Raw genomic sequence first — 22,248 nt, 5'->3', positions numbered from 1 at the left:
ACGGCCGGATCTTCATTTTCGGCCGGCGGATGAATTCCTCACGCCGGCGGCACGTCGCCGGCACGTCGTCGACGTGCCGCGCGCATGCGCCGGGCACATCCGCCGAGCCGAAGCAAGGGAGATGCGGCCGTGAGGAAGAGAAGACCTTCAGCGCCCGCTCCGGGTGAGTAATTCTTTTAAATTCCTATTTTTGGTCTCCCGCGGATCCGGACGGCTTCCATAGGCTTCAATAGAAGCCCGCGGGAGCCGTCCCCGCGGGAGACCCGCATGAAAATGGAGCATGGTCCAGATTTTTTCATGCTCCATTTTTTAAAAAAAATCTCTTTTATTGACCATCCGCGGGTATTTATCTACCCGCGGGTGGTCAATGCATCCCTATGGGGTGCGGATCCGCGCGCGGGAGATCCGCTGCGGATCCTAAATCATATTTTCCCCGTGGACATGAGGCCTAAGGCTTTTGTTCCAGAAGATAGCTATATGGCCTTTAGGCTGCCTGCAGACGAGCGGAAATCCCGCCGCGGGATTTCCCGCGGGATTTCCGCCGCTGAAAGTCTGCATAGGAGTGCATTACAATACGCACTCCTATGCAGACGGCCGCGGTTTGGCCGCGCGAAATCTCGCGCGGCAAACAAACCGCGGCATGTTCTAATTTCCTGCGGGGCACGCACTCACCTGGCCGCCGGCTCCGGTCTGCGCATGCGCCGGCTGCGCGGCAGCCGGCACATCAAAGAGCCGGGGCCGCCAGGCGCGGGTGAGTACGCGGTCGTCCCTGCAGGCTCTGGGGTCGGATCGCGCGGCGAGATTTCTCGCTGCCGGATCCGACCCGCTCGTCTGCAGGCGGCCTTAGACGGGCCGGCGGGTCAAACTGACATGTTCCTAACTTGTCACATCTGTTCATAAACATTCTATGTAAACAACTTATTGTTTACATTTAGTGTTCCAAGAAGTTAATCATGTTTGGTCAACTCTGCACCTGGGTGCATTTGGTTTTAGATGTTAAATCCTTTATCGTGTATATTTTATATATGTTCTTTGACCAATGGTAAATGAATAATAGGTTTGAGTTATTGTAATTGAACATGTGACCTTATAAAAGGGTCGCTTGTCACTGACATAAACAGATTACTTTGGCTCACATTCCATGCTGTGTGATTTGATGTTAGGCTCCTGAGCTCAGCTTACCTCTAATTGAATTTGGAACCCAATGGCATATTGTATAGCAAATATTGGTTTGAACTAACAAATCCTAAATGGACCCTATGATTTGGAACTGAAAGGTTGGGAGGTTTAGTTCTTCTGTCTTTATTATGCACTTCTGATCAACACTGTATACAACAGGGATGAAATGTACTAACCTAAATGCACCAGAATTCTCAGAATCATAGACTGGTAGAGTTGGAAGGGACCTCCAGGGTCATCGGATCCAACCCCCTGCTCAGTGCAGGTTCACTAAATCATCCCAGATGTCTGTCCAGTCTCTGTTTGAACATTTACATTGAAGGAGAACTCCCCACCTCCCGTGGTAACCTGTTCCACTCATTGATCACCCTCACTTTCAGAAAGATTTTTCTAAAATCTAATCTGTGTCTCCTCCTTTTCAGTTTCATCCCATTGCTTCTAGTCTTTCCTTGTACAAATGAGAATAGGACTGATCCCTCTGCACTGTGACAGCCCTTCAGATATTTGTAGACCGCTATTAAGTCTCCTCTCAGCCTTCTTTTCTGCGAGCTAAACATTGCCAGATCCTTTAACCGTTCTTCATAGGACATCATTTGCAGACAGCTCACCATCTTGGTAACTCTTCTCTAAACTTGCTCCAGTTTGTCTCTGTCTTTCTTAAAGTGGGGTGTCCAGAACTGGACACAGTATTCCAGATGAGGTCTGACTAAGGAAGAGTAGAGGGGGATAATTACCTCACGTGATCTAGACTCTATGCTTCTCTTAATACATTCCAGAATTGTGTTTGCCTTTTTGGCTTCTGCATCACATCGTTGACTCATGTTCAGTCTATGATCTATTAGTATACCCGTCTTTTTCACATGTATTGCTTAGCCCAATTCCTCCCATTTTGTATGTGCATTTTTCTTGCTAAGATGTAGAACTTTGCATTTCTCCTTGTTCAATAACATTCTCAAAATGTTGACCAACACTGGGCCTAGAACAGAGCCTTGTGGTACCCCACTTGATACATTCTTCCACTTGGATGTGCAGCCATTTATGACCACTCTTTGAGTTCGACCACTCAGCCAGTTGTGAATCCACCCCACAGTTGCCTTGTCAATCCCAAATTTGGTCATTTTTTTCAATAAGTATAGTATGAGATATTTTGTCAAATGCTTTACTAAAGTCAAGATATACTATATCCACTGCATTTTCCTGATCAACTCAGTTGGTGATTCTGTCATAGAAGGAAATTAGATTTGTCTGGCATGACTTGTTTGTTACAAACCCATGCTGGCTGTGGTTAATTACTCCATTTCCATACAAGTACTTGCATGTATGCTGTTTAATTATTTGTTCAAAGATCTTTCCCAATATAGAAGCCAGGCTCACAGGCCTGTAGTTTCCTGGATCCACCTTCTTCCCTTTTTTGAAGATGGGGACAACATTTGCCCTTTTCCAATCTTCAGGGACTTCTCCTGTTCTCCAGGAATTTTCAAAGATTATAGCGAGTGGTTCTTCAATTACCTTTGCTGCTTCCTTTAGTATCCCAGAATGTAATTTATCTGGACCCTGAGATTTGAAGGCTTATGTTAGCCAAATGTTCCCTCACCATCTCTCTGCTTATAGATAGCCTGCATTCTTTTATTTCCCCAATAGCACAGGGAAGAAATACAACAAAATGCTGTGAAAAACATCAAAATAAAAACTAACAGAAGCTGTGGGCAGCGAGACATACTCGCACGGCAAGCAGCCAGTACACAATGACATTGTGCACTGGCTGCGTGCTGCCCATCGCCATGTACTATCTTGGCGAGCGTAATAAGACACACTGCGATTTTTCTTGCGGGCGTATTTCGTGTGAGCGCTAACATGCACACCTATTGGAGATTTGCAGGCAGAATATGCTGTACCAATACACCAGTGTGATCCCGACCTTACTGAATGACCCCCAATAGCTATATACAAGGCTGAATTGCAGTAAGTTCAAGAAGTAACTCTCCAAAAAAACGAAACGTAAAACAAATAGTCATCATATTTTATTTTTCAAACCAAAATGTACAGAAAACAAGACGTTTTTTTCCAAGCTGTAAAGTGTTCAGTACTATAAATTCCTGTTCAGGTTGTAGAATCTACTTGTGCGTTTCAGAAGTCCTTGAACAAAAACACGTCAGTGGCAGCTTAACAATCAGATACTATATAATACTCGCATATGTTAACATATCCCTTAATGAAAGCAGGACAAACGCAGGAAAGTCTTATACTTGTGGGAAGCATCAAAGTGGACTCGCTGTTCTGGATATAACATTTTGTCAAGGGGTAGAAGAGCGCCAGACAGGAGCAGCAGACTTACCGGTGTCTGGGGCATCAGCAGAAAGAGTGCAGAACGCTAATGATCCAATCTAAGGCCGCTCTCACACAGGCGTCTGCAAACACGCAGAGTTTTCACAAGCGTTCGAGAGCGATTTTTAACGCACCCCATCATTGCAATGGGTGATGTTGTCGTTAAAAAGCGCTGAAACAAACTTTTAATAGAACAGACAGCGTTTAATAATCGTGGCGTTAAAAATGTGCTCGAACACTCCTCTGAGACACCCCATTGAAATCAATGGAAGCGGTTTACAGCGTTTAGCGTGGAGTTTCAAACGCCACGTTAAACGCTCTAAAAAATGGCCCAAGCATCCCTCACACAAGTGTTCGGCAAAGCGCCGTGTTTTCAATCGCAGCGCTTTGCCATGACTTAATTTAGCTTTTGGTCGCAGCGATGCTGCGGCCGACACCGGCTTTTAGCACTCCCCCATCATTGGTGAGCTGCGCTAAACACTGAAAAATAAAACAGACTCCGCTTGAAAATTGCGGTGCTGGAAAGCGCCGCGATCGAGTGCCTGTCTGACAAGCTCCGTTGAAAATGATAGGAGTGTTATACCGCGGCGATGAAAACGCTGCAGTAATCGCAGAAAAAGGCGCCTATGTAAGAGCAGCCTTAATGTCAATCTGGCCCCTAAGCGGAGAGCTGTTACATGGAGTGATTCTAAGGATGTACTGGATGCATAGTGCACCTATACAATCCCAATATGGAGGCTATAAACACATCCCAATAGAACACATGGTATTTAAGCTCGAGGACAGTGGGGAACATGGAGAGCGTTTTATAAAGTGACCTGGTGAAGAAAAATAAGCTATTACTACGCTCCTGGCAAATGCATGCTTTCAAGCAAATAGCAGGAAGTATAGGCTGAAACGTAGGACTGAAGTGCGCTAGATGGACGGCTCAGGATTTAAATTAGCTGTATATCGTCATCACTGACGTGCAACGAAGCCAAGTGGTATTATACAACTTTAGATGTCAATTCTGAATGATGCATATACCTCTTATAGAAACAATCTGAAGTAGCAAATAACAGGTATAGCAGATTTCCAAGAAAGGATTTACTAGGCAACAGCCCGTATCAGCAGTAACCAGAGGTTATGACCTCATGTACATTCGATAACCTTCAGCAATCCATCAGGTCCATGATCCATTGAAAATAAAAAGACAAGAATTTGTGTTGGCGCCACCTAGTGATACAGCATGAGATGACACAGTCACTAATTAAAGTGGAATAGAATTGTTCACTGCGGCAGGTTTTTTTTCCCATAGAGAGGCACTGACAATAGATCATTTATGATGGCGTCTTACCATATAGGCATTGGTCACTAAACGGAGAAGAATGCTTCAAAAGCCTTTTACTAAATGAAAAACAAATCCGTATGAAAGAAAAGAAAAAAAGCCGACCAGATCTAAGTGACCTGTGTCATTGAACTAGGTTTTAGTTCACAAAACAATCCAAACCTTTATTAGATTAAATTAAGTTAGGCAGAAGATACAAAGCCTGAGAGTCTATCAAAGTGCTTTACCATGCCGGATCAGGATGGAGAGCGTTTCCAGGGGCTTGAGAGCAGACTGAGTGCTTTTATATTAAATGTTGAAGCTTTCCCCGCATCCGCAGGTTCCTTTAATGTTCGGGTTGTTAAATACAAACTCACTGGAAAGTTTGTCCTCTACATAGTCCATCTCTGTTCCTAAAAGAGTTAGTTGAGCTTTCTTCTCTATGAACACTCTGACTCCTGTCACCAAAACAAAGACAAAAGGGCTTTAAGGAGAGCCGGTTGACTCATACACACACTTCAATGTCCCAACCCCTCGCTTCTGTCAAGTAAAGCAAGAACCCATATTCAGGACACGCTGGATTAAACTTTGTGACTCAATGTCCTCACCAAGAGCTCAGCCACACGGCCATATGCGTAAACCACTGCATGGATCCCGCAGAGTTTTGCCGGCCTGTGCAGCCGGCGAGGAGACCGCTATCGTTGCGCATGGCAGCGTATCTCACATTATCATGTGCAGTGTGACTTTTTTTCTTTATTCCCCGCTATCTCCTATGCCACGTTGCCCATATACTATGTATTGTGCATGCACAGCGTTGCATATGCTACCCACAGAAAAGAACAGGGCTGTTTGTGTGCGATGCGTGGTGAAATAGAGCAGGCTGCGATCTTTTTAGTGCACGTATCTACACATACGTATGTTTACAAGCCAATATGAATAGATCAATGAAAGTCCATTTACATTCATTGACTCCATCCACCGCGCATCTCGTGGCCGTGCATTGTGTGCGTAATATGCGGTGAAAGCTATCTTTGTTACTATTTTTTCCTGCACTGTTTCTACCTAAAGCTACATGTACAATCTTCTCACACTAAAAAATAAGCCCTACCCCGATTTCCGGGAAGGGGCTTTAAATATAAGAAAACAATCCAAAATAAATAAGGTACTTGGTTGTCCTGAGAAAATGTGTCTTGCTTTATAAACACTCCATAGTCTTCAGTTTAAATAGATTGTTCACATCAATTAAAAACAAAGAACACCTGATTTTTAACCCTCTGAGCGCCTTCTATCTATATCAAATGGAAAATACCTTCTACCTATAAGCATACAAATCCAAGCATGAATGGGTTCAGGGGCTGTTAGACATTTCACAGAAGGACACGACGGACAGTTTTACGTGGTATGGTATAGACGTAGTATCGGACCAGAGAAGACAACAGATGCTTTTCAAATGAGAGGCTTTTCGGATTTTAAAACGGAATACGAGAATGCCGGCTGGTATGAATGCAAGAACAGATTAGCTGTACGTATACTACCGTAGGAGTCCTGTTATTCAGGATATTTTTGTATCTAAATCGATAATTTATTAATAAGAAGAATTAAATGCCATACATATATATTTAAAGTCCCGTCATTCATGATACACGTGTATTTAATCGGTAATTAATAATTAGAAGAATAAAAAGATATATATATAGGGTCATTCCGTGTCAGTTCAACCAACGCTCCCGGTCAACCATCTCAGATTTCAATGAAACTTTGCACAAAGATAGACCCTGACCCTAAACTAAGATAGGCAGAATATTAGGCTTCAAAGTGCTTTGGTTCACGAGCTACAGGTCTTAAAGGGGTTGTCCCGCGGCAGCAAGTGGGGTTGTACACTTCTGTATGGCCATATTAATGCACTTTGTAATGTACATTGTGCATTAATTATGAGCCATACAGAAGTTATAAAAAGTTTTTCACTTACCTGCTCCGTTGCTAGCGTCCTCGTTCCCATGGAGCCGAGTAATTTTGGCCGTCTAATGGCCAAATTAGCCGCGCTTGCGCAGTCCGGGTCTTCTGCTTTCTTCAATGGGGCTCCGTGTAGCTCCGCCCCGTCACGTGCCGATTCCAGCCAATCAGGAGGCTGGAATCGGCAATGGACCGCACAGAAGAGCTGCGGTCCACGGAGGGAGAGGATCTCGGCGGCCATCTTCCGCAGGTAAGTATGAAGTCACCGGAGCGCGGGGATTCAGGTAAGCGCTCTCCGGTGTTCTTTTTTAACCCCTGCATCGGGGTTGTCTCGCGCCGAACGGGGGGGGGGGGGTTGAAAAAAAAAAAAACCCGTTTCGGCGCGGGACAACCCCTTTAATCTAGGGGGTTGTCATGTGATTACAGCGCGCAACCTGAAAAAAGTGGCGATTTCAATCCATTGCCAAGCCAGTTCCAATGACTCTAGAGCAATGAAACTTCACACACTAGGAGAACCTTTGGTGCTGAATCCAGCTAAGCTACTCAGACTGCCACTCTTATCATCATTCTGCCACCATCGCATGTCAAAGTAGCTGAAAAATTCTATCGCGCAAAATAAAACTCACATTTTAAGCAGTAATAACTTATAATCAATGCAATCCAACTCAGCTATGAATTTATCAATGTGTACTCCATAGAAATGGTTCTCATTATTCACATTATGGACCCAAAAGGATGCATAGCTCTTAAGATACAATAAGTCAAAAATGGCAAAAAACACTTTTTTGCTAATTTTTCCCTTTTTCAAAGGCGAAAATCGGAATGTACTCCATTTTTTTTTCTTTCATTTTTGTTCTATTTGGAAGAGAAGTTTTTGCTCTACAAGATTCGATGTTTTTCATTTTGTTCCCAGACCTTCTAGATGGGAAAATATCAATGCCTGTGAAGGTCCTATGCACTCGCGGAGGTCAAATAATAAAATAAGTGTAAGTTTTGCATGGATGTATAATTAGTTTAGAAATCATGAGAAGGTAAATTATTTTTGGAATGAGACAACTTTTTGTGCTCAAGAAACTTATGTGATCAAAAATTGCATGGCGAGTTCAGGTGAGCCACAAGCTTTGGCTTAAGATGGTCAGAATATCATTGAGTGTTGCATAATGATTGTGGTATATTACAGTGATCACTGGGCTTATTTAGCACTCTATCCATGTTGGATACTAAGATTATCTAAGGCTAGCATTTGTGTAATAAATAACTAGTTATTTATAAATGTGGCCACTTTTTTCAGGTTGCGCGCTGTAATCACATGACAACCCCCTAGATTAAGACCTGTAGCTCGTGAACCAAAGCACTTTGAAGCCTAATATTCTGGCTATCTTAGTTTAGGGTCAGGGTCTATCTTTGTGCAAAGTTTCATTGAAATCTTAGATGGTCGACTGGGAGCGTTGGTTGAACTGACATGGAATGACCCTATAATCTTTATTTGTATAGCGCCAACATATTCTGCAGCGCTTACATAGACAGGGGGAATACAGAAAGACAAAAGCACACACACACACACCTCTTCCTGTTTTTTCATCGTATCAATTGCTATCAAGTAAATTAAATCAAATGCATAATATATGATAAAGATCATTTCACATTTATTCATATGTATTTTTTCTAACATGAGATTTAATAAGTGCACTGTATTAAAATATATTCTAGTTTGCATTATGCAGTTAAATTGTACTATCTTGGATCTACAACATGCTTGGACTTGTTATAGGTAGAAGGTATTTTCCATTGATATGGATATAAAGCGCTCAGAGGGTTAAAAATCAGGTGTTCTTTGTTGTTAATTGATGTGAACAGTCTATTTAAACTGAAGTGTATGGAGTGTTTATAGAGGTGAACAAGGGCCTGTGTGAGGGTTTGAAACGCGTACTCTGTGAACTCCTGCATTTTATGGCACGATACCCGTAATAAAGCAAGACACATTTTCTCAAGAAAATTTGGATTGTTTTCTGATGGAGCCGCTGCGACTGGGCGGATTGGACTTAAACGGAGAAGTCGCTTGGTAAAGCAGACAGGTCCAATCATAGGTGAGCTATTTTTCCATTATTTGCTTGACATATAAGCCCTACCCTGAAAATAAGCCCTCACTACACTACAAGAAAAAAAAGCAATACTTACCTAGCAGGCACCATCCGGGTCCCTTCCACTGTTCTCCGCAGTTCCGGAAGGCTTCCTTGCAGCTCTCAGGCACCGACAGAAGATCACTTGTTGGTGACGGGGTTTGTAAACCCCACCTCCAGCAAGCGATTGCTCCGATTGGTTCTCGAGTGCCGCCCTTCACAGATATGCCGCGGCTCAGCCAACCACCACGGTGAACGTTAACCAATCACAGCCATTCAATGCGATAGGAGCAGCGGGAGGGACCCAGACGGCGCTTGCTAGGTAAGTATGATCAGACATCCCCCAAAAATAAGACCCTGTACCTCATTTGGGGGGGAAATTAATAGAAGACAGGGTTTTATTTTCGGGGAAACGTATATGACACTTGGATTGGGTATATCTAATGCAACCCACTCAATGACTGACAGCTTTCTTTATATTCCCATGAGGTCTAGAACAGGCTGCAGCAGTTTGTAACAGGCTGACTCCACAGCTTGTAAGCAGACCCGGCAAAGGGAACAGAAATGTGGCACTGCAGGGACCCGGGATGGTGGAGTATAGGCCAGTGTCTGCATTGTTAGCGGGTTCAAAAAAAAAACGTTTAACTTGCAAAATCCCTTTAATTATTACTTACCATCTTGAACTACTTCCTCATCTGAAACCCCCTTAGACTTCACGTATTCTAGATAGTAAGACAAGCCATTGCAGCCTCTTGTACGAACGCCTACTTTCAGGCCAATCTGTAAAAGAATAAAACAATAGAGAGGATATTAACCAGTTCTCACGGTATACTTCACAGTATGTCGGTCATCTATCCTGGGCAGTCAGCTGTTTAGAGTTTATGGGAACAAACTGCAGAGAAATAGCTCTTCCCTACAAGACTACATCTTAGTGGAGGAGGAAAAAAAGACAGTACATTGGGTGAGACCAAGAGCCAATAACAGCCTTAGAGACACGGTCACCATATTTTTGCAGCCCTCACTGAGAGCACCATAAGGTAGTGCCCGTCACACCGATTACAGCGATATGTCTACTTTGTAGATCTTTGCAGTAGTTTGGGAGAAACTTGCATTTTATTAGACAGCCAGAGAACTAGTCCTGGATATTCATGAGCTGCAGCCAAGCCACGCCAACCTCACCCTCCAGCCAATGATTGGCAGCTCTCTCACCATGCACAGTAAGGAGCAGACAGCAGTCAATCATTGGCTGGAGGGCAGGGTGGGTGTGATTAGACTGCAGCTCATAAATATCCAGGACTACTATTAGTAGTCCTCTATGCATGTGCCGCTACTGATAAAATGCACGTTTCTCCTAAACTACTGCACAGATCCACACAGCAGACATATCACTGTAATCATTACCTTGTGCTGCCCTCAGAGAGGGATGCAAAAAGATGGCAACAGAGTCCCTTTAAGTGTGCAGTGGTATGAGTGAAATATCCAGTTGTAGGTGCTGTTGGCCTAGTCAACTGGTCGACCAAAGTTCGTGTTAGCGTCAAAATATGGAGCGGTGAAAGAAGAAAACATTGGAGGTTTGGTGCGACCTCTCAGTCGGGGTACCTATAGAAATGAGCAGTGTATTGTAATTGGAACAGAGAGTAGCTTTTATTCACAACCGGCAGGCGATGCGTCCTCATCAGACAGAATTACTAAAATATGTGACACTAAAAACAAGTCAAGAGTGATGAGAAAGCATGATGGATAGTGCAAAGAGCAAAATAATAAAAAACTGTGCATGAGGACAAAGCCATGTGCTTATACATCTGGTAGAAACATACTGTTAATTAAAGGGGTTTCCCAGAGAATACTATTGATGACCTATCCTAAGGTGATGAGGTCGGGACCGATCAGCTGATTGTGCGCCCCCCTGACAGCGCCGTAAATACACACGGGAAGTCTCTGCTCCAACCTTTGTGAAGAGATCGGTGCTAGTAACTGCAGGCAGAGCTCTCACTGAAGCTGTGTCTGCAGTTACAAGCGCCGGCCACTTCACAAAGGTTGAAGCGGACTTCGATTGTTTTCATTACGACCCCTGTGTAACTGTGGCGCTATCGGCAGGCACACAATTAGCTGATTGGTCAGGGTCCTGAGCGATGGATCCCAGCCGATCAATTGAGGACCTACCCACAGGATAGGTCATCAATAGTATTTTTCCTGGGAAAACCCCTTTAACATTGCAAGAGGGTCAGACGTAGTCATCGGTGGTCAGGGTTGGAGGTGTAATAAAGGCTTCCCTCCCACTGAAATCAATGGAAACTATGCCTCCCATTATACATCTGGCTCTCACCGCAATGAGGACCCAGAAATGTCAGGGGTATTGAGCCATCAAATAGTCCCTTCTATTATCTAGTGACCCACTTATCTTGAGGGGTTTATAATAACCATTTGGGGCAATAAGGTTGGGTGGAACAAAATTTACTTGGATCACTCTCTTCCCCATCTTGGCTAGCCCCCTCCCACCACGTCCAAATATTCCAATCCTACACTACAAAAGGGCCAATATTCCATTGCTGCTCACTCTGAAGATATCGGCAAACATCTACTCCCACTTTATTCATCTCCCGTATGTTCCCTGTTTTAGGAAATCCCAATTTCCTTTCAGGATGGGAAGAACCTACATTCCACTGGTAGATGGCTGCTGGTCTCCACAGGGCTTGGAGGCAGATGGCTCTCTCCCGAATCCCTCTCCAACCGCCATGACACTTGTCCTCTAATTCTCTAACACATTTTGCAGTTTAAGCTCTTCCTTACCGGCCTTCTGACATTACTAAAGAGTCTTTGAGAGACTAAGAACTAACTTTGCCCCGACACAAGCCTCATCCGACACACATTTTCTTTAGTCTACTTTCTTCTGATCACTCCCACAGATCAGCCCCCTCCACTTTGTTTCCTCCAGTGGAAGAGTCATCTGGGCACAGCATAGTACAAGAAATATGGGCTTTAACGGGGTTATCGATTTTGTGTTATTGGCCTTTTAAATAAGATGAGTTCTAGGCCCAATCTAACTAGGGAAAATCAAAACTTGTGTCGATTGGCACTTACTTAACCCCTTAATGACACAGGACATATAGTTTTGTCCTGTGCATTCGGGGTTTGTATGGAGAGGGAGTGGGAGCCAATTCCACCCCATTCATTGCAGGTGACGGCTGTTTCTTATAGGCGACATTCGCCAGCAAAAGCCAAGATCAGCTTGAATGCAGACTGCAGCTGTTAACCCTTTAAATCCCCCAATCGAGTTTTAGGGGTCCTGAACTGCTCCCCACAATGCGACTGTGTGATGGGGTTCGGTTTGTGTGGCACCCTGTTACCTTCAGGCGATCAACGTTGTCAGAAAGAAAAGTACACAATGCCAGAATGGTGCTTTTTTTTGGTCACCCACCTTCAAGGAAAAAATTTAGTAAAAAGCTACCAAAAAGTCGGATGTACTCCCACATGGTGCCAATAGAAACTACAGGACGTCCTGCAAAGAAATTAGCCCTTACACAATTCTGTCAACGGAAAAAAAAAGGCAATGGCTGTCAGAAGATGGCGGTAGAAAGTAATTTGATTTTTCCCTGAAGATATTTTGTTTTTTAATAGTACAACAGCAGAAAAAAAATGGATGGATGAAAACATGTAATGTTACGCACTGACTGGAATACCCCTTTCCCACTGAAAACAGTCAGTGTAATGCATGGATGAGTGGGTAGGGGGCGAGAGAGAGACTCTTTTAGGGGTTTGGGATCCTTGTCTGCGAATGTACGTCTATTAACTGCAAATTATTTTATAGAGTTTTTAAAAAACAAGTTTTCTGAAGCAGATGAGCGCTTTAATAAGCGGCCTGCTACAGTGGATCCCGGTACTACTTACGTGGTCAGGCTTCTCTTCCAGCAGCTGCTTTACTTTACTCACAGCGGGCGGCGTCTGTGGGAACATACAGAGTTTGTTAGCCTCACCAATCAGAGACAAAGAGGAGTCACACTGTTCACAGCAGCTACAGCGAGGGCATATCATACGCCGTTAACCCCTTAAGGACGTGGAGTATTTTGGGCATAAGGACGCAACGATTTTTGGTGGATTCTTATCCCCATTTTTTAACAGCCATAACTTTATTTTTCCGTTGATGCGGCCGTATAAGGGCTTGTCTTTTGCGTGGCGAACTGTAGTTTTTATCAGCACCATTTTTGGGTACATAAGAGTTTATTTTAAAACTTTTATTTTTTTTATGATAGCAGGGAGAGAAAACGCATCAATTCTGCCATAGATTTTTTTACAGCGTTAATCATGCAGCATAAATGACACTACTTTTTTCTGCGGGTCGGTACGGTTACAACGATACCAAAAGTCTTATATTATTTTTTTTTAGGTTTTTCCACTTTTCTGCAATAAAAACCCCTTTATGGAAATTATAATTTTTTTCTATATTGCTGCATTCAAAGTCCCTTACCTTTTTTATTTTTCCATGGACAGAGCTCTGTGAGGGCTTATTATTTGTGAGACAAGCTGTAGCTTTTATTCGTACCATTTTTAGGTACAAACGGCTTTTTTGATCACTTTTATTGTGTTGTTGTGGGAGGCAAAATGAAAATAATTAAGCATTTTGTCCCAGTGTTTTAGGTTTTTTTAACGCTTTTTGCTGTGCAGGATAAAAAGCGTGTTCAATTTATTGTACGCGCTGTTATGGATACGGCGATACCAAATATGTGGGATTTTAATTAAAAAAAAAGTTTATGCTAATATGGGAAAAATCCCCCAAAAAGTTAACATTTTTCTTTTACATTATATATATATTTTTTTTTTACACTATTTGTGTCCCTGTAGGGGACTTGCACCATAGCACCTATGATCGCTATATGGCAATGCAGGACTTGTGCCCTGCAATGCCTTATCGCTTGTATTAGCGATCTCAGGCACTGGCTCTACAGGACGCCTGTAGCTGGCGTCCTGTTGCCACTGCAACCAGTCGGGTTCTGTGCGTTTACATCCAATGACGTCACAGAGTAAGCACCATATACATAGTGTGCAGCAGAAAAGGGGTTAGCAGCAGGAGTCACTATCCCGATGCTCCCCTGCTGCTGCAGCAGATGGCCGGCTATCGGTGACAGCCGGCACCAGCTGCCAGGTAGCGCGGTATCTCTCCTGATCGCGCTCTATCCCCGGGACATAAATGTGCGTCCTGTTGAGTTAAGTACCCCTCTGCCAGGACATACATTTACGTCCTGTGGCGGTAAGGGGCTAAAGAACTTCGAACAGCCAACACGGTGGCTCAGGGTTAACTTGCAGTCCTGGGGTCATATCTAACCAAGGACAATATCTGCATGGAGCTAGAATGTCCCCCTGTATATCCCCCACAAATCCAGAAATAAAACATACTGATAAGTAGATATAGATTGCCCCAAGACCCAGACACTGGTGATAATCTGCGTACAGCACTGCAGTATAGGGATGCGTTATACAAACAACATCCTAAATCAGATTACGTGCCCCTCTATTTCGAACCTCTCCTTTCTACCTCCAAGACTTCTCCACAGCAGCACCAGTCCTCTGGAATGAGCTACCAAAAAATATCCGGGCAAGTACAGGCGTGCTCTAAAAACGCACCTCTTCATGGACGCATACCACATCTCCTAAACCAAACCCCTCTGTACGCTGCCTGATAACATGCTCCCTGTCTCACAGACTGCAATCCCTGCTAGCTGTAATCAACCGCCCCCTGCAGTCATACCGATTCTGCCACTATAAGGCCTGACCATTGTCTATGTGTATAGCATCCCTCACTCTCCACCTCGCCATACCGTGCACATCTGCAGCCCCTTTACCTTCTGTATCACCCCATTATTTGCAGTATGTAAGCTCGTTGGAGCCGGACCCTCACCCCTATTGTTTCCATCAACTGATTATTCACATGTAATTGTGGTCTTGTTTCATTTTCCCTGTCTTGTAAGCGCTGCGGAATATGTTGGCGCTGCATAAATAAAGATTATGATTATTATTATACTGGCTTCACATGATCGGATTCCTATTGTGGAATCCGCGTCCGGACGGAGAATCCGTAACAAATTGTACACAAGGTATTTACTCCCACTTTTTCTTTCACACTCACGGAAACTAACTGCGTATTGCAGCAGGCTGTATTTTTCTGTGGACCCCGCATGGACGGCCTCCACTGATGCGTATTCAACAATAGTTCCACAAATAGCAGTGGATGGCAACGCGTTTCGGTGCTCTGCGGCAGCTTCCTCAAGAAACATATATCTATACAGTTTAAAAACAACTTAGAGTGTTCATCCGTGGCGGGTGTGCTCCAGCGCATGTATAGGGGCGGAGCTAAAGACGCGGCCTGCTCCAACGTCATTATAATGGTGACATGACTAATCATATGATCAGGCTAACAGAATAGTTTAAAACAACTTACAGCACGTTCATCCATGGCCGGTGTGCTCCAGCATGTGTGTAGGGGGCGGAGCTAAAGACGCGGCATACGCCGATGTCATTACGGCGGTCACATGACCAACCATGTGATCAAGCTTACATTCTTAGACAGTGGAGCGCATGTTGCGCTGCACCGTCGGGATTAGGAACGCACATTGCGTTCCAAGAAGATGTAATATAATTACAGGTGGGCGGAAGGGATATTAATGTCTTCTTTGATTTTCTGTTTAAAACGGGCTGAGGCACATACTGAAGGATAAAAAAACGTATATAGATATTCAACCAATATAAAACAAATACTTTACAGGAGTAAATATAATATCCTCTACAGGATCCACCCCCCCATCTTTTTTAGGGCGAGGACCGGCCTCTTCTCGGGATCCATCAATCGATCAAATCAATGCACCTACAGAAAATCCTTTGGGGTAACCGGATCCAATGAGGGACAACATGCGGACCAAAGACCCAGCCAAGGCTGTAGAGACAAGAGAACCAAGATCTATGAATACGCTTCAACCCAGAATAACCCAGGAGGGTCAAAATGTGGATCGTTCAATGAATATACAACAAAGAAGACAAAAGCACCAACCTGTTGAAGGAGGAGAGGGGGGGGGGGGGGATTACAAGAAGAACCAAAAAGAATACTGGGCCCCTCAACGAAATCCCGTCAAGAACCCCATTCACTAGTCAGTCCAAGGGCAACTCAGAGCATAACCTCCCAAATTACCGGTACCGGGCACGAAAATTACCTGGTTCTACAATCCATCCAGAACCCACAGAACAACCCAAGAAGTTTATCAAAAGGAGAAAAGGGAGAAGAGGCAAGAAATCTCGCAAAAAAAAAAAAAAAGTAACTACCGAGGAGGAAGAGTCTAAAGGGATCTTCAATATTTCAAAGTATGTATTAAAAAAGAAAGCAGCCTGAAGCCCTAGCTTGAGGGCCTTTCATGTAGGCCTCCAACGGGTGCAAAACTATTTGAATTATTTGTGGATCTGAACTTTTTTATTAAGACATTAATGATCCGTCATTTTGAGATCAAAAAAACCTTTCAGAGACCCTGACACCAACTTCTCGAGGTGGCACCTCAGAAACTACCATCGAACCTCTAGAAGACCAATCTCAGACCCAAGAGTAAATTTTACCTCCTTGAGAGTAAGGGGGGCTTTATCGAAACCTATTATCAGAAGGATCTCACTGAGATGTGCGACTCCAAAACACTCCTTCCTAGTAACTATAATAAAAAGCAAAGAAGTATCCTATCAGATTTGGCCAATAATGACCAAATTGTGATTAAAAAAAGCGGATAAAGGGGAGTCAACATTTATAATGGAAATAAGTGATTTGAACCAGAGGCCAATAGAGTTTTAAGTGACCCAGAATACTATAATAAACTGGATTATAACCCCATGAATAAAATCTGGTCAGAAAGACCATTTTTTTTTAATGCCGCTTTGGAGAGAAATTATCTTACGAAAGATGAGAGAAATTACATACTCAAAAAACCCGAAACACTGAACTTTTATTTTCTGCCCACCAGGGCGCCCGATCATAGCGGGCATCAATTCAGCCACTTGTGCATTGTCAGAATATGTAGATCAGATACAAAGAATTGTAACCCCTTTACAAGCCTATACTAAACATACAGGGGACTTCTTGGAAGCTTTAAAGACTGTCCAATGGGAACAGAGCGATACACCATGTACTATAGACGTTACATCGCTTTATTCAAACATACCGCATGAAAAAGGGATTGCGGCTGTTGGTCTTTTTCTCACATGAGACCAGTTGATGCCAAAACACCAAAAAGATGTTATTCTACAAGCTATAAGGGTTATTTTAAATAATTATTTAAATTAGGATATTCATGGTGATATGTCGTAGACATTGGGGGATCAGTGCCCTTCATAATCTACAGTTAAGAACAGGGTTGCCAAATTTAAAGCGGGCCACTTCAGCACCAATGGTGAGGAACGTCCTGGACGACCGAGAGAGGTTGTCGTTCCAGAGATAGTCAATGCTGTGCACAACCTCATACTGGAGAATCGGCCAATTTCAGCTAAAGGAATAGCAGACATCATGGGGATTTCTCATGAACGTGTTTGTGTCATTATCCATGAACAATGGAACATGAAGAAGCTATCTGCAATGTGGGTCCCCAAATGTTTGACAACAGATCAGAAAAGCATCGAGTGAAAACTTCCCGGTCCATTTGTCAGCGTTTTCAGACTGATAAGAACTTCCTGGATCGACTGGTCACTATGGATGAGACCTGGATTTATTTGTATGACCCTGAAACCAAGGAGCAATCAAAAGAGTGGAGGCCCAGTGGTTCTCCTCACCCAAAGAAGTTCAGCCACTAAGGTGATGGCGCCTGTGTTCTGGGATAAGGAGGGCGTGCTGCTAGTGGACTACCTTCAAAATGGTTCCACCATCAATGCAAGGTATTACATTGAACTTTTGGACCAATTGAAGGCAGCTCTGAAGGCCAAAAGGTGCAGCAAGCTATACAAAGGAATCTTGTTCCTGCAGGACAACTCCTCCGCTCACACTGCACAAGCGACCATGGCAAAACTGGTGGAGCTAGGCTTCCAGCTGGTTGACCCACCTTATTCCCCAGATCTAGCTCCCTCCGACTATCATCTGTTTCCAAACCTGAAGAAACACCTCAAGGGTACCAAATCTCACACCATTTCTGATGCCATGGCTGCTACGGATGACTGGTTTGAGGCACAACCGAAATCCTTCTTTTTGCAAAGCTTACAGAACTTGGAATCCCGATGTAAGAAGTGTGTTGACATCAGTGGAGAGTATGTGGAAGAAATGTCAAGTTTCATCTTCCTATCTTGTTTCTTTCTGGGTAAAGCCAAAGACTTATCAGCAGCCCCTTGTAGCTACCTCAAGTATACAAGCGGCCATGTAAAAGTGTGGAAAAAGAACATCCCTTCTGGTCAGTTTGTCAGAATACAAAGAAACTGCCCGGAAATGGGAGGATTTTATATCAAAGATTTAGAGGAAACATTCCGACAAGTATAGTGGAATCAGCCTATAACAGAGCACTGAATAGAGATGAAGGGCCAACATCAAAACATACAGAAAGAGAGGAGCAAATCTCCATCAAGGCTTATTACAAAATATAATAGGCAACATACGGAAATATGGAAGATTGGAACATTTTGAAGGAAGATCCATTTTTACAACAAATGTTACCAGCTGGGCCCCCCATCACATTCCATAGAAACAAAACTGTCCTGCCCACACAAGCGTAAACATCCCACTAAGGCTGCCTGTCCACGGGTGTTGTGGCATCTGCCGCCCAGGAGCAGGAGCCGGCAGAGGATCTCCGCGGTCAGCTGATCTGACAGATAGGCTAACTGTAGAGAATCGCAGTAAGTTCGCAGCATGCTGTGATTTGCCAGCCGCGAGCAGAGAATCAGAATGATTCTCCACCTGCGGACAGGGAGGAAGCGCTCTCCATAACAACGCTTCCCCGCGGCCGGATTATCACCACAGGGAACGCAATTCAGACCCGCCCGTGGACAGGCAGCCTGATAAGGGAAAGAAGAAAACAAGCCGTACCTGCGTAGGCCCAGAGCCGGTACAAGGAGCTGTCAGATGTGGTCCAGGTGTGAGTGTTGTAGTGTGCTTATGCACGGAAGAGAAGAGTCCCGTTGCCCGCGGGTGATATTAGTGATAATATCATGTATTGCTATTTATATGTAATATTCCATCTTTGAATTTGTAGGAGTTTATCATATTTCAATATGAATCTCTTATTAATTTTTTTATATTATTTTTTGATATCGATGATCATATGATCTATTGTTATTTATAGAATATTCCATTCATCTTTATAGTTTTTATCACATTTAAATATGAATCTCCATGATTAATTTGTGATATCGCTGATAATATCGTTATTGCTCTATTTTTTGGATTCTTATAGTATTTCCTGTTGAATATCTAGATACATTTATCATGCAGTATGTGCCTCGGCCCGTTTTAAACAGTAATGCCTTCTTTGATTCTATGCCCCTTCTGCCAACCTGTAGTTCTGGCCACGGATGAACGCTCTGTAAGTTGTTTTAACCCTTTGCAATCCAATTTTGGATTCAGGGTATCCTAGCGGGTTTTCTCTTTCTGTCATTATACAATGGCGCCATCTGCTGTCTAGAGCCAGTACTGCAGTATGGGACAACAGAGCAGCCAGTAATATACAGTAAGAATACCCTGCCGGACTTCTTCTGACATCGGAGCTGTACAGCCTTTAAAAAGAATGTCTTCAGATGTCAGACAGTAGATTGGAAAGGGTTAAACGATTCTTTTAGCCTGATCATATGATCAGTCATGTCACCGTTGTAATGACGTCGGTGCGGGCCGCGTCTTTAGCTCCGCCCCCATACACACGCTGGAGCGCAGCGGCCATGGATGAACGCTCTCTAAGTTGTTTTAAACTGTATGAATGTATGTTTCTTGTAGCTGTATACATGGGCCGGAGGAAGCTGCCGCAGAGCACCGAAACGTGACGCCATCCACCGCTGTATGTGGGACTAGTGTTTAATAGGCAATAAAGGATCCTCAGTGATTAACCCTTAGTGGCACAGTCTGGATCAACCCCCCTCTCCTCCTTTTGAGTAAGCGCCGTTTCTGGACCCGTTTGGTCTTTGGCACCGCCACGACTTATTCCGGGAGCGCAGAGCTCTTTGATTGATGGTTGTGTCTCATTTTCATGGCGCCTCTCACACGCGTGCCAAATGCGTATTAGAAAAAAACAAACCACAGGACGCGCTCCATCTTGGCGCGTATTACAGGCCGAGACAGTGTATGGAGTTAGACCGCAAGTAAGAGTACACTATGGATCGCGTACTGCGCAGGAAACACGCCTGCAGCACGCAGGGGAAAAGCCCGTGTGAGAGCCCTAGAGCGGGCACGTCATTTTTACCACACGGTAGGGCTGTTGGCGCATGGGCGTAAACGCATTTACACTCGCATTTATGTAACGTCCGTGACAGCGAGGGCTTTACGGCGGGGGCGAGGGCTTTTTACGGAGGGGCGTCCGCGGGGGCGAGGGCTTTTTACGGAGGGGCGTCCGCGGGGGCGAGGGCTTTTTACGGAGGGGCGTCCGCGGGGGCGAGGGCTTTTTACGGAGGGGCGTCCGCGGGGGCGAGGGCTTTTTACGGAGGGGCATCCGCGGGGGCGAGGGCTTTTTACGGAGGGGGGTCCGCGGGGGCGAGGGCTTTTTACGGAGGGGCGTCCGCGGGGGCGAGGGCTTTTTACGGAGGGGCGTCCGCGGGGGCGAGAGCTTTTTACGGAGGGGGGTCCGCAGGGGCGAGGGCTTTTTACGGAGGGGGGTCCGCAGGGGCGAGGGCTTTTTACGGAGGGGCGTCCGCGGGGGCGAGGGCTTTACGGAGGGGCGTCCAGGGGCGCGGCACACTTCCAGCCAGAGGTGACATTAGCCCCGGGCACCACCCACTGTATGCCACACTCTGCCCTCAGGTCACTCCCACCCGCAGGTGACAAGCCTCTACCCCGTGACACGGCTGTTTACCCTCCCCGGGCCGCAGCCTGCAGGCCTCCCCGCACACAGCACGTTACTCACCAGCGTCAGCGCCGCCCGGGTGGCCTGCAGCCTCCTCTTGCTCACCGCCTTGATGGTCGCCCTGACCAGTGAGGCGGACATGTTGTTTACCTTCTCGCCCGCTCCCCCATGAGGAGACGGTTACCACAGTGCGAGCGGCAGGCGGGCCTCCGTGGGAACTCCGCCCACATCACCCGCTGATTGGATGAAACTAGTGGAGGCGCCGGCGAGAAGATACGGCGCATGCGCGGCCGTCACTGGAGCGTAGAGTTGTTGTCCGACCGCGTCCTTGGAGTGTGGAAGGCGTCATGTAGATAACGGCCGCAGCGCCACCTACAGGCGGCCGCACAGGGGAGGAAGTCATTGGCCTTTTACACGGGGCGATCATCGCTGAGTGACCGGCAGCGGATTGGGGGTCCCTCCTGCTCGCCTGCAGTCACAGAGCGGCCCTCCCTTGCACGGCTGCCGGCGCTCATCCTGTGTTCTGCGGATCCAGCCAGAATTGCGTCTCTCCGTTCCGTTTTTGCAGCAGAGAAAAGGAGTTACACTGGGAAATAAACATGTCAGCTTTTTTACCTTTCGATTTCAATGAAAAAAACCCAAACAAATGGAGAAGTGATTGGAGATGCTGAACAGGGTGCGGGGCGGTGGTAGTACGGAAGTGCGTGGCGGTAATACTAGGCCATAGTGCGGGGTGGTAGTGTGTGGCGGTAGGACGAGACAGTAGTGCGGGGCAGTAGTATGTGGCGGTAGTGCGGAGTGGGACTATGGAAGTGCAGGGTGGTAGTGCGTGGCCATAGTATGAGGTGGTAGTGTGTGACAGGACGAGGCCGTAGTGCGGGGCGGTAGTATGTGGCGGTAGTGCAGAGTGGTAGTATGGAAGTGCGTGGCGGTAATACTAGGCCATAGTGCGGGGTGGTAGTGCGTGAGGGTAGGACGAGGCCGTAGTGCGGGGCAGTAGTATGTGGCGGTAGTGCGGAGTGGTAGTATGGAAGTGCGTGGCGGTAATACTAGGCCATAGTGCGGGGTGGTAGTGTGTGACGGTAGTGCGGGGCGGTGGTAGTATGGAAGTGCGCGGCGGTAATACTAGGCCATAGTGCGGGGTGGTAGTGCGTGAGGGTAGGACGAGGCCGTAGTGCGGGGCGGTAGTATGTGGTGGTAGTGCAGAGTGGTAGTATGGAAGTGCGTGGCGGTAATACTAGGCCATAGTTCGGGGTGGTAGTGTGTGACGGTAGTGCGGGGCGGTGGTAGTATGGAAGTGCGTGGCGGTAATACTAGGCCATAGTGCGGGGTGGTAGTGCGTGAGGGTAGGACGAGGCCGTAGTGCGGGGCGGTAGTA

General features: G+C 45.6%; 1 protein-coding gene across 1 annotated transcript; it reads right to left on the bottom strand.

The window, feature by feature from the left end:
- Positions 1 to 3,185: 3,185 nt before the first annotated feature.
- Positions 3,186 to 21,101, bottom strand: ISCA1 (iron-sulfur cluster assembly 1). Its single transcript, XM_066604096.1, has 4 exons — positions 20,931 to 21,101; positions 12,772 to 12,825; positions 9,558 to 9,663; positions 3,186 to 5,268 (listed from the first exon to the last, which is right to left on the bottom strand). The coding sequence occupies exons 1-4, from the start codon at positions 21,009 to 21,011 to the stop codon at positions 5,120 to 5,122; spliced, it is 390 nt and encodes a 129-aa protein (XP_066460193.1). The 5' UTR covers positions 21,012 to 21,101; the 3' UTR covers positions 3,186 to 5,119.
- Positions 21,102 to 22,248: the final 1,147 nt, after the last annotated feature.

Source organism: Eleutherodactylus coqui, chromosome 5 (assembly GCF_035609145.1).
Source record: "Eleutherodactylus coqui strain aEleCoq1 chromosome 5, aEleCoq1.hap1, whole genome shotgun sequence".
Taxonomy (NCBI): Eukaryota; Metazoa; Chordata; class Amphibia; order Anura; family Eleutherodactylidae; genus Eleutherodactylus; species Eleutherodactylus coqui.
Note: the sequence above shows the minus strand (reverse complement) of the source record. Positions and strands in the feature narration are given on the sequence as shown.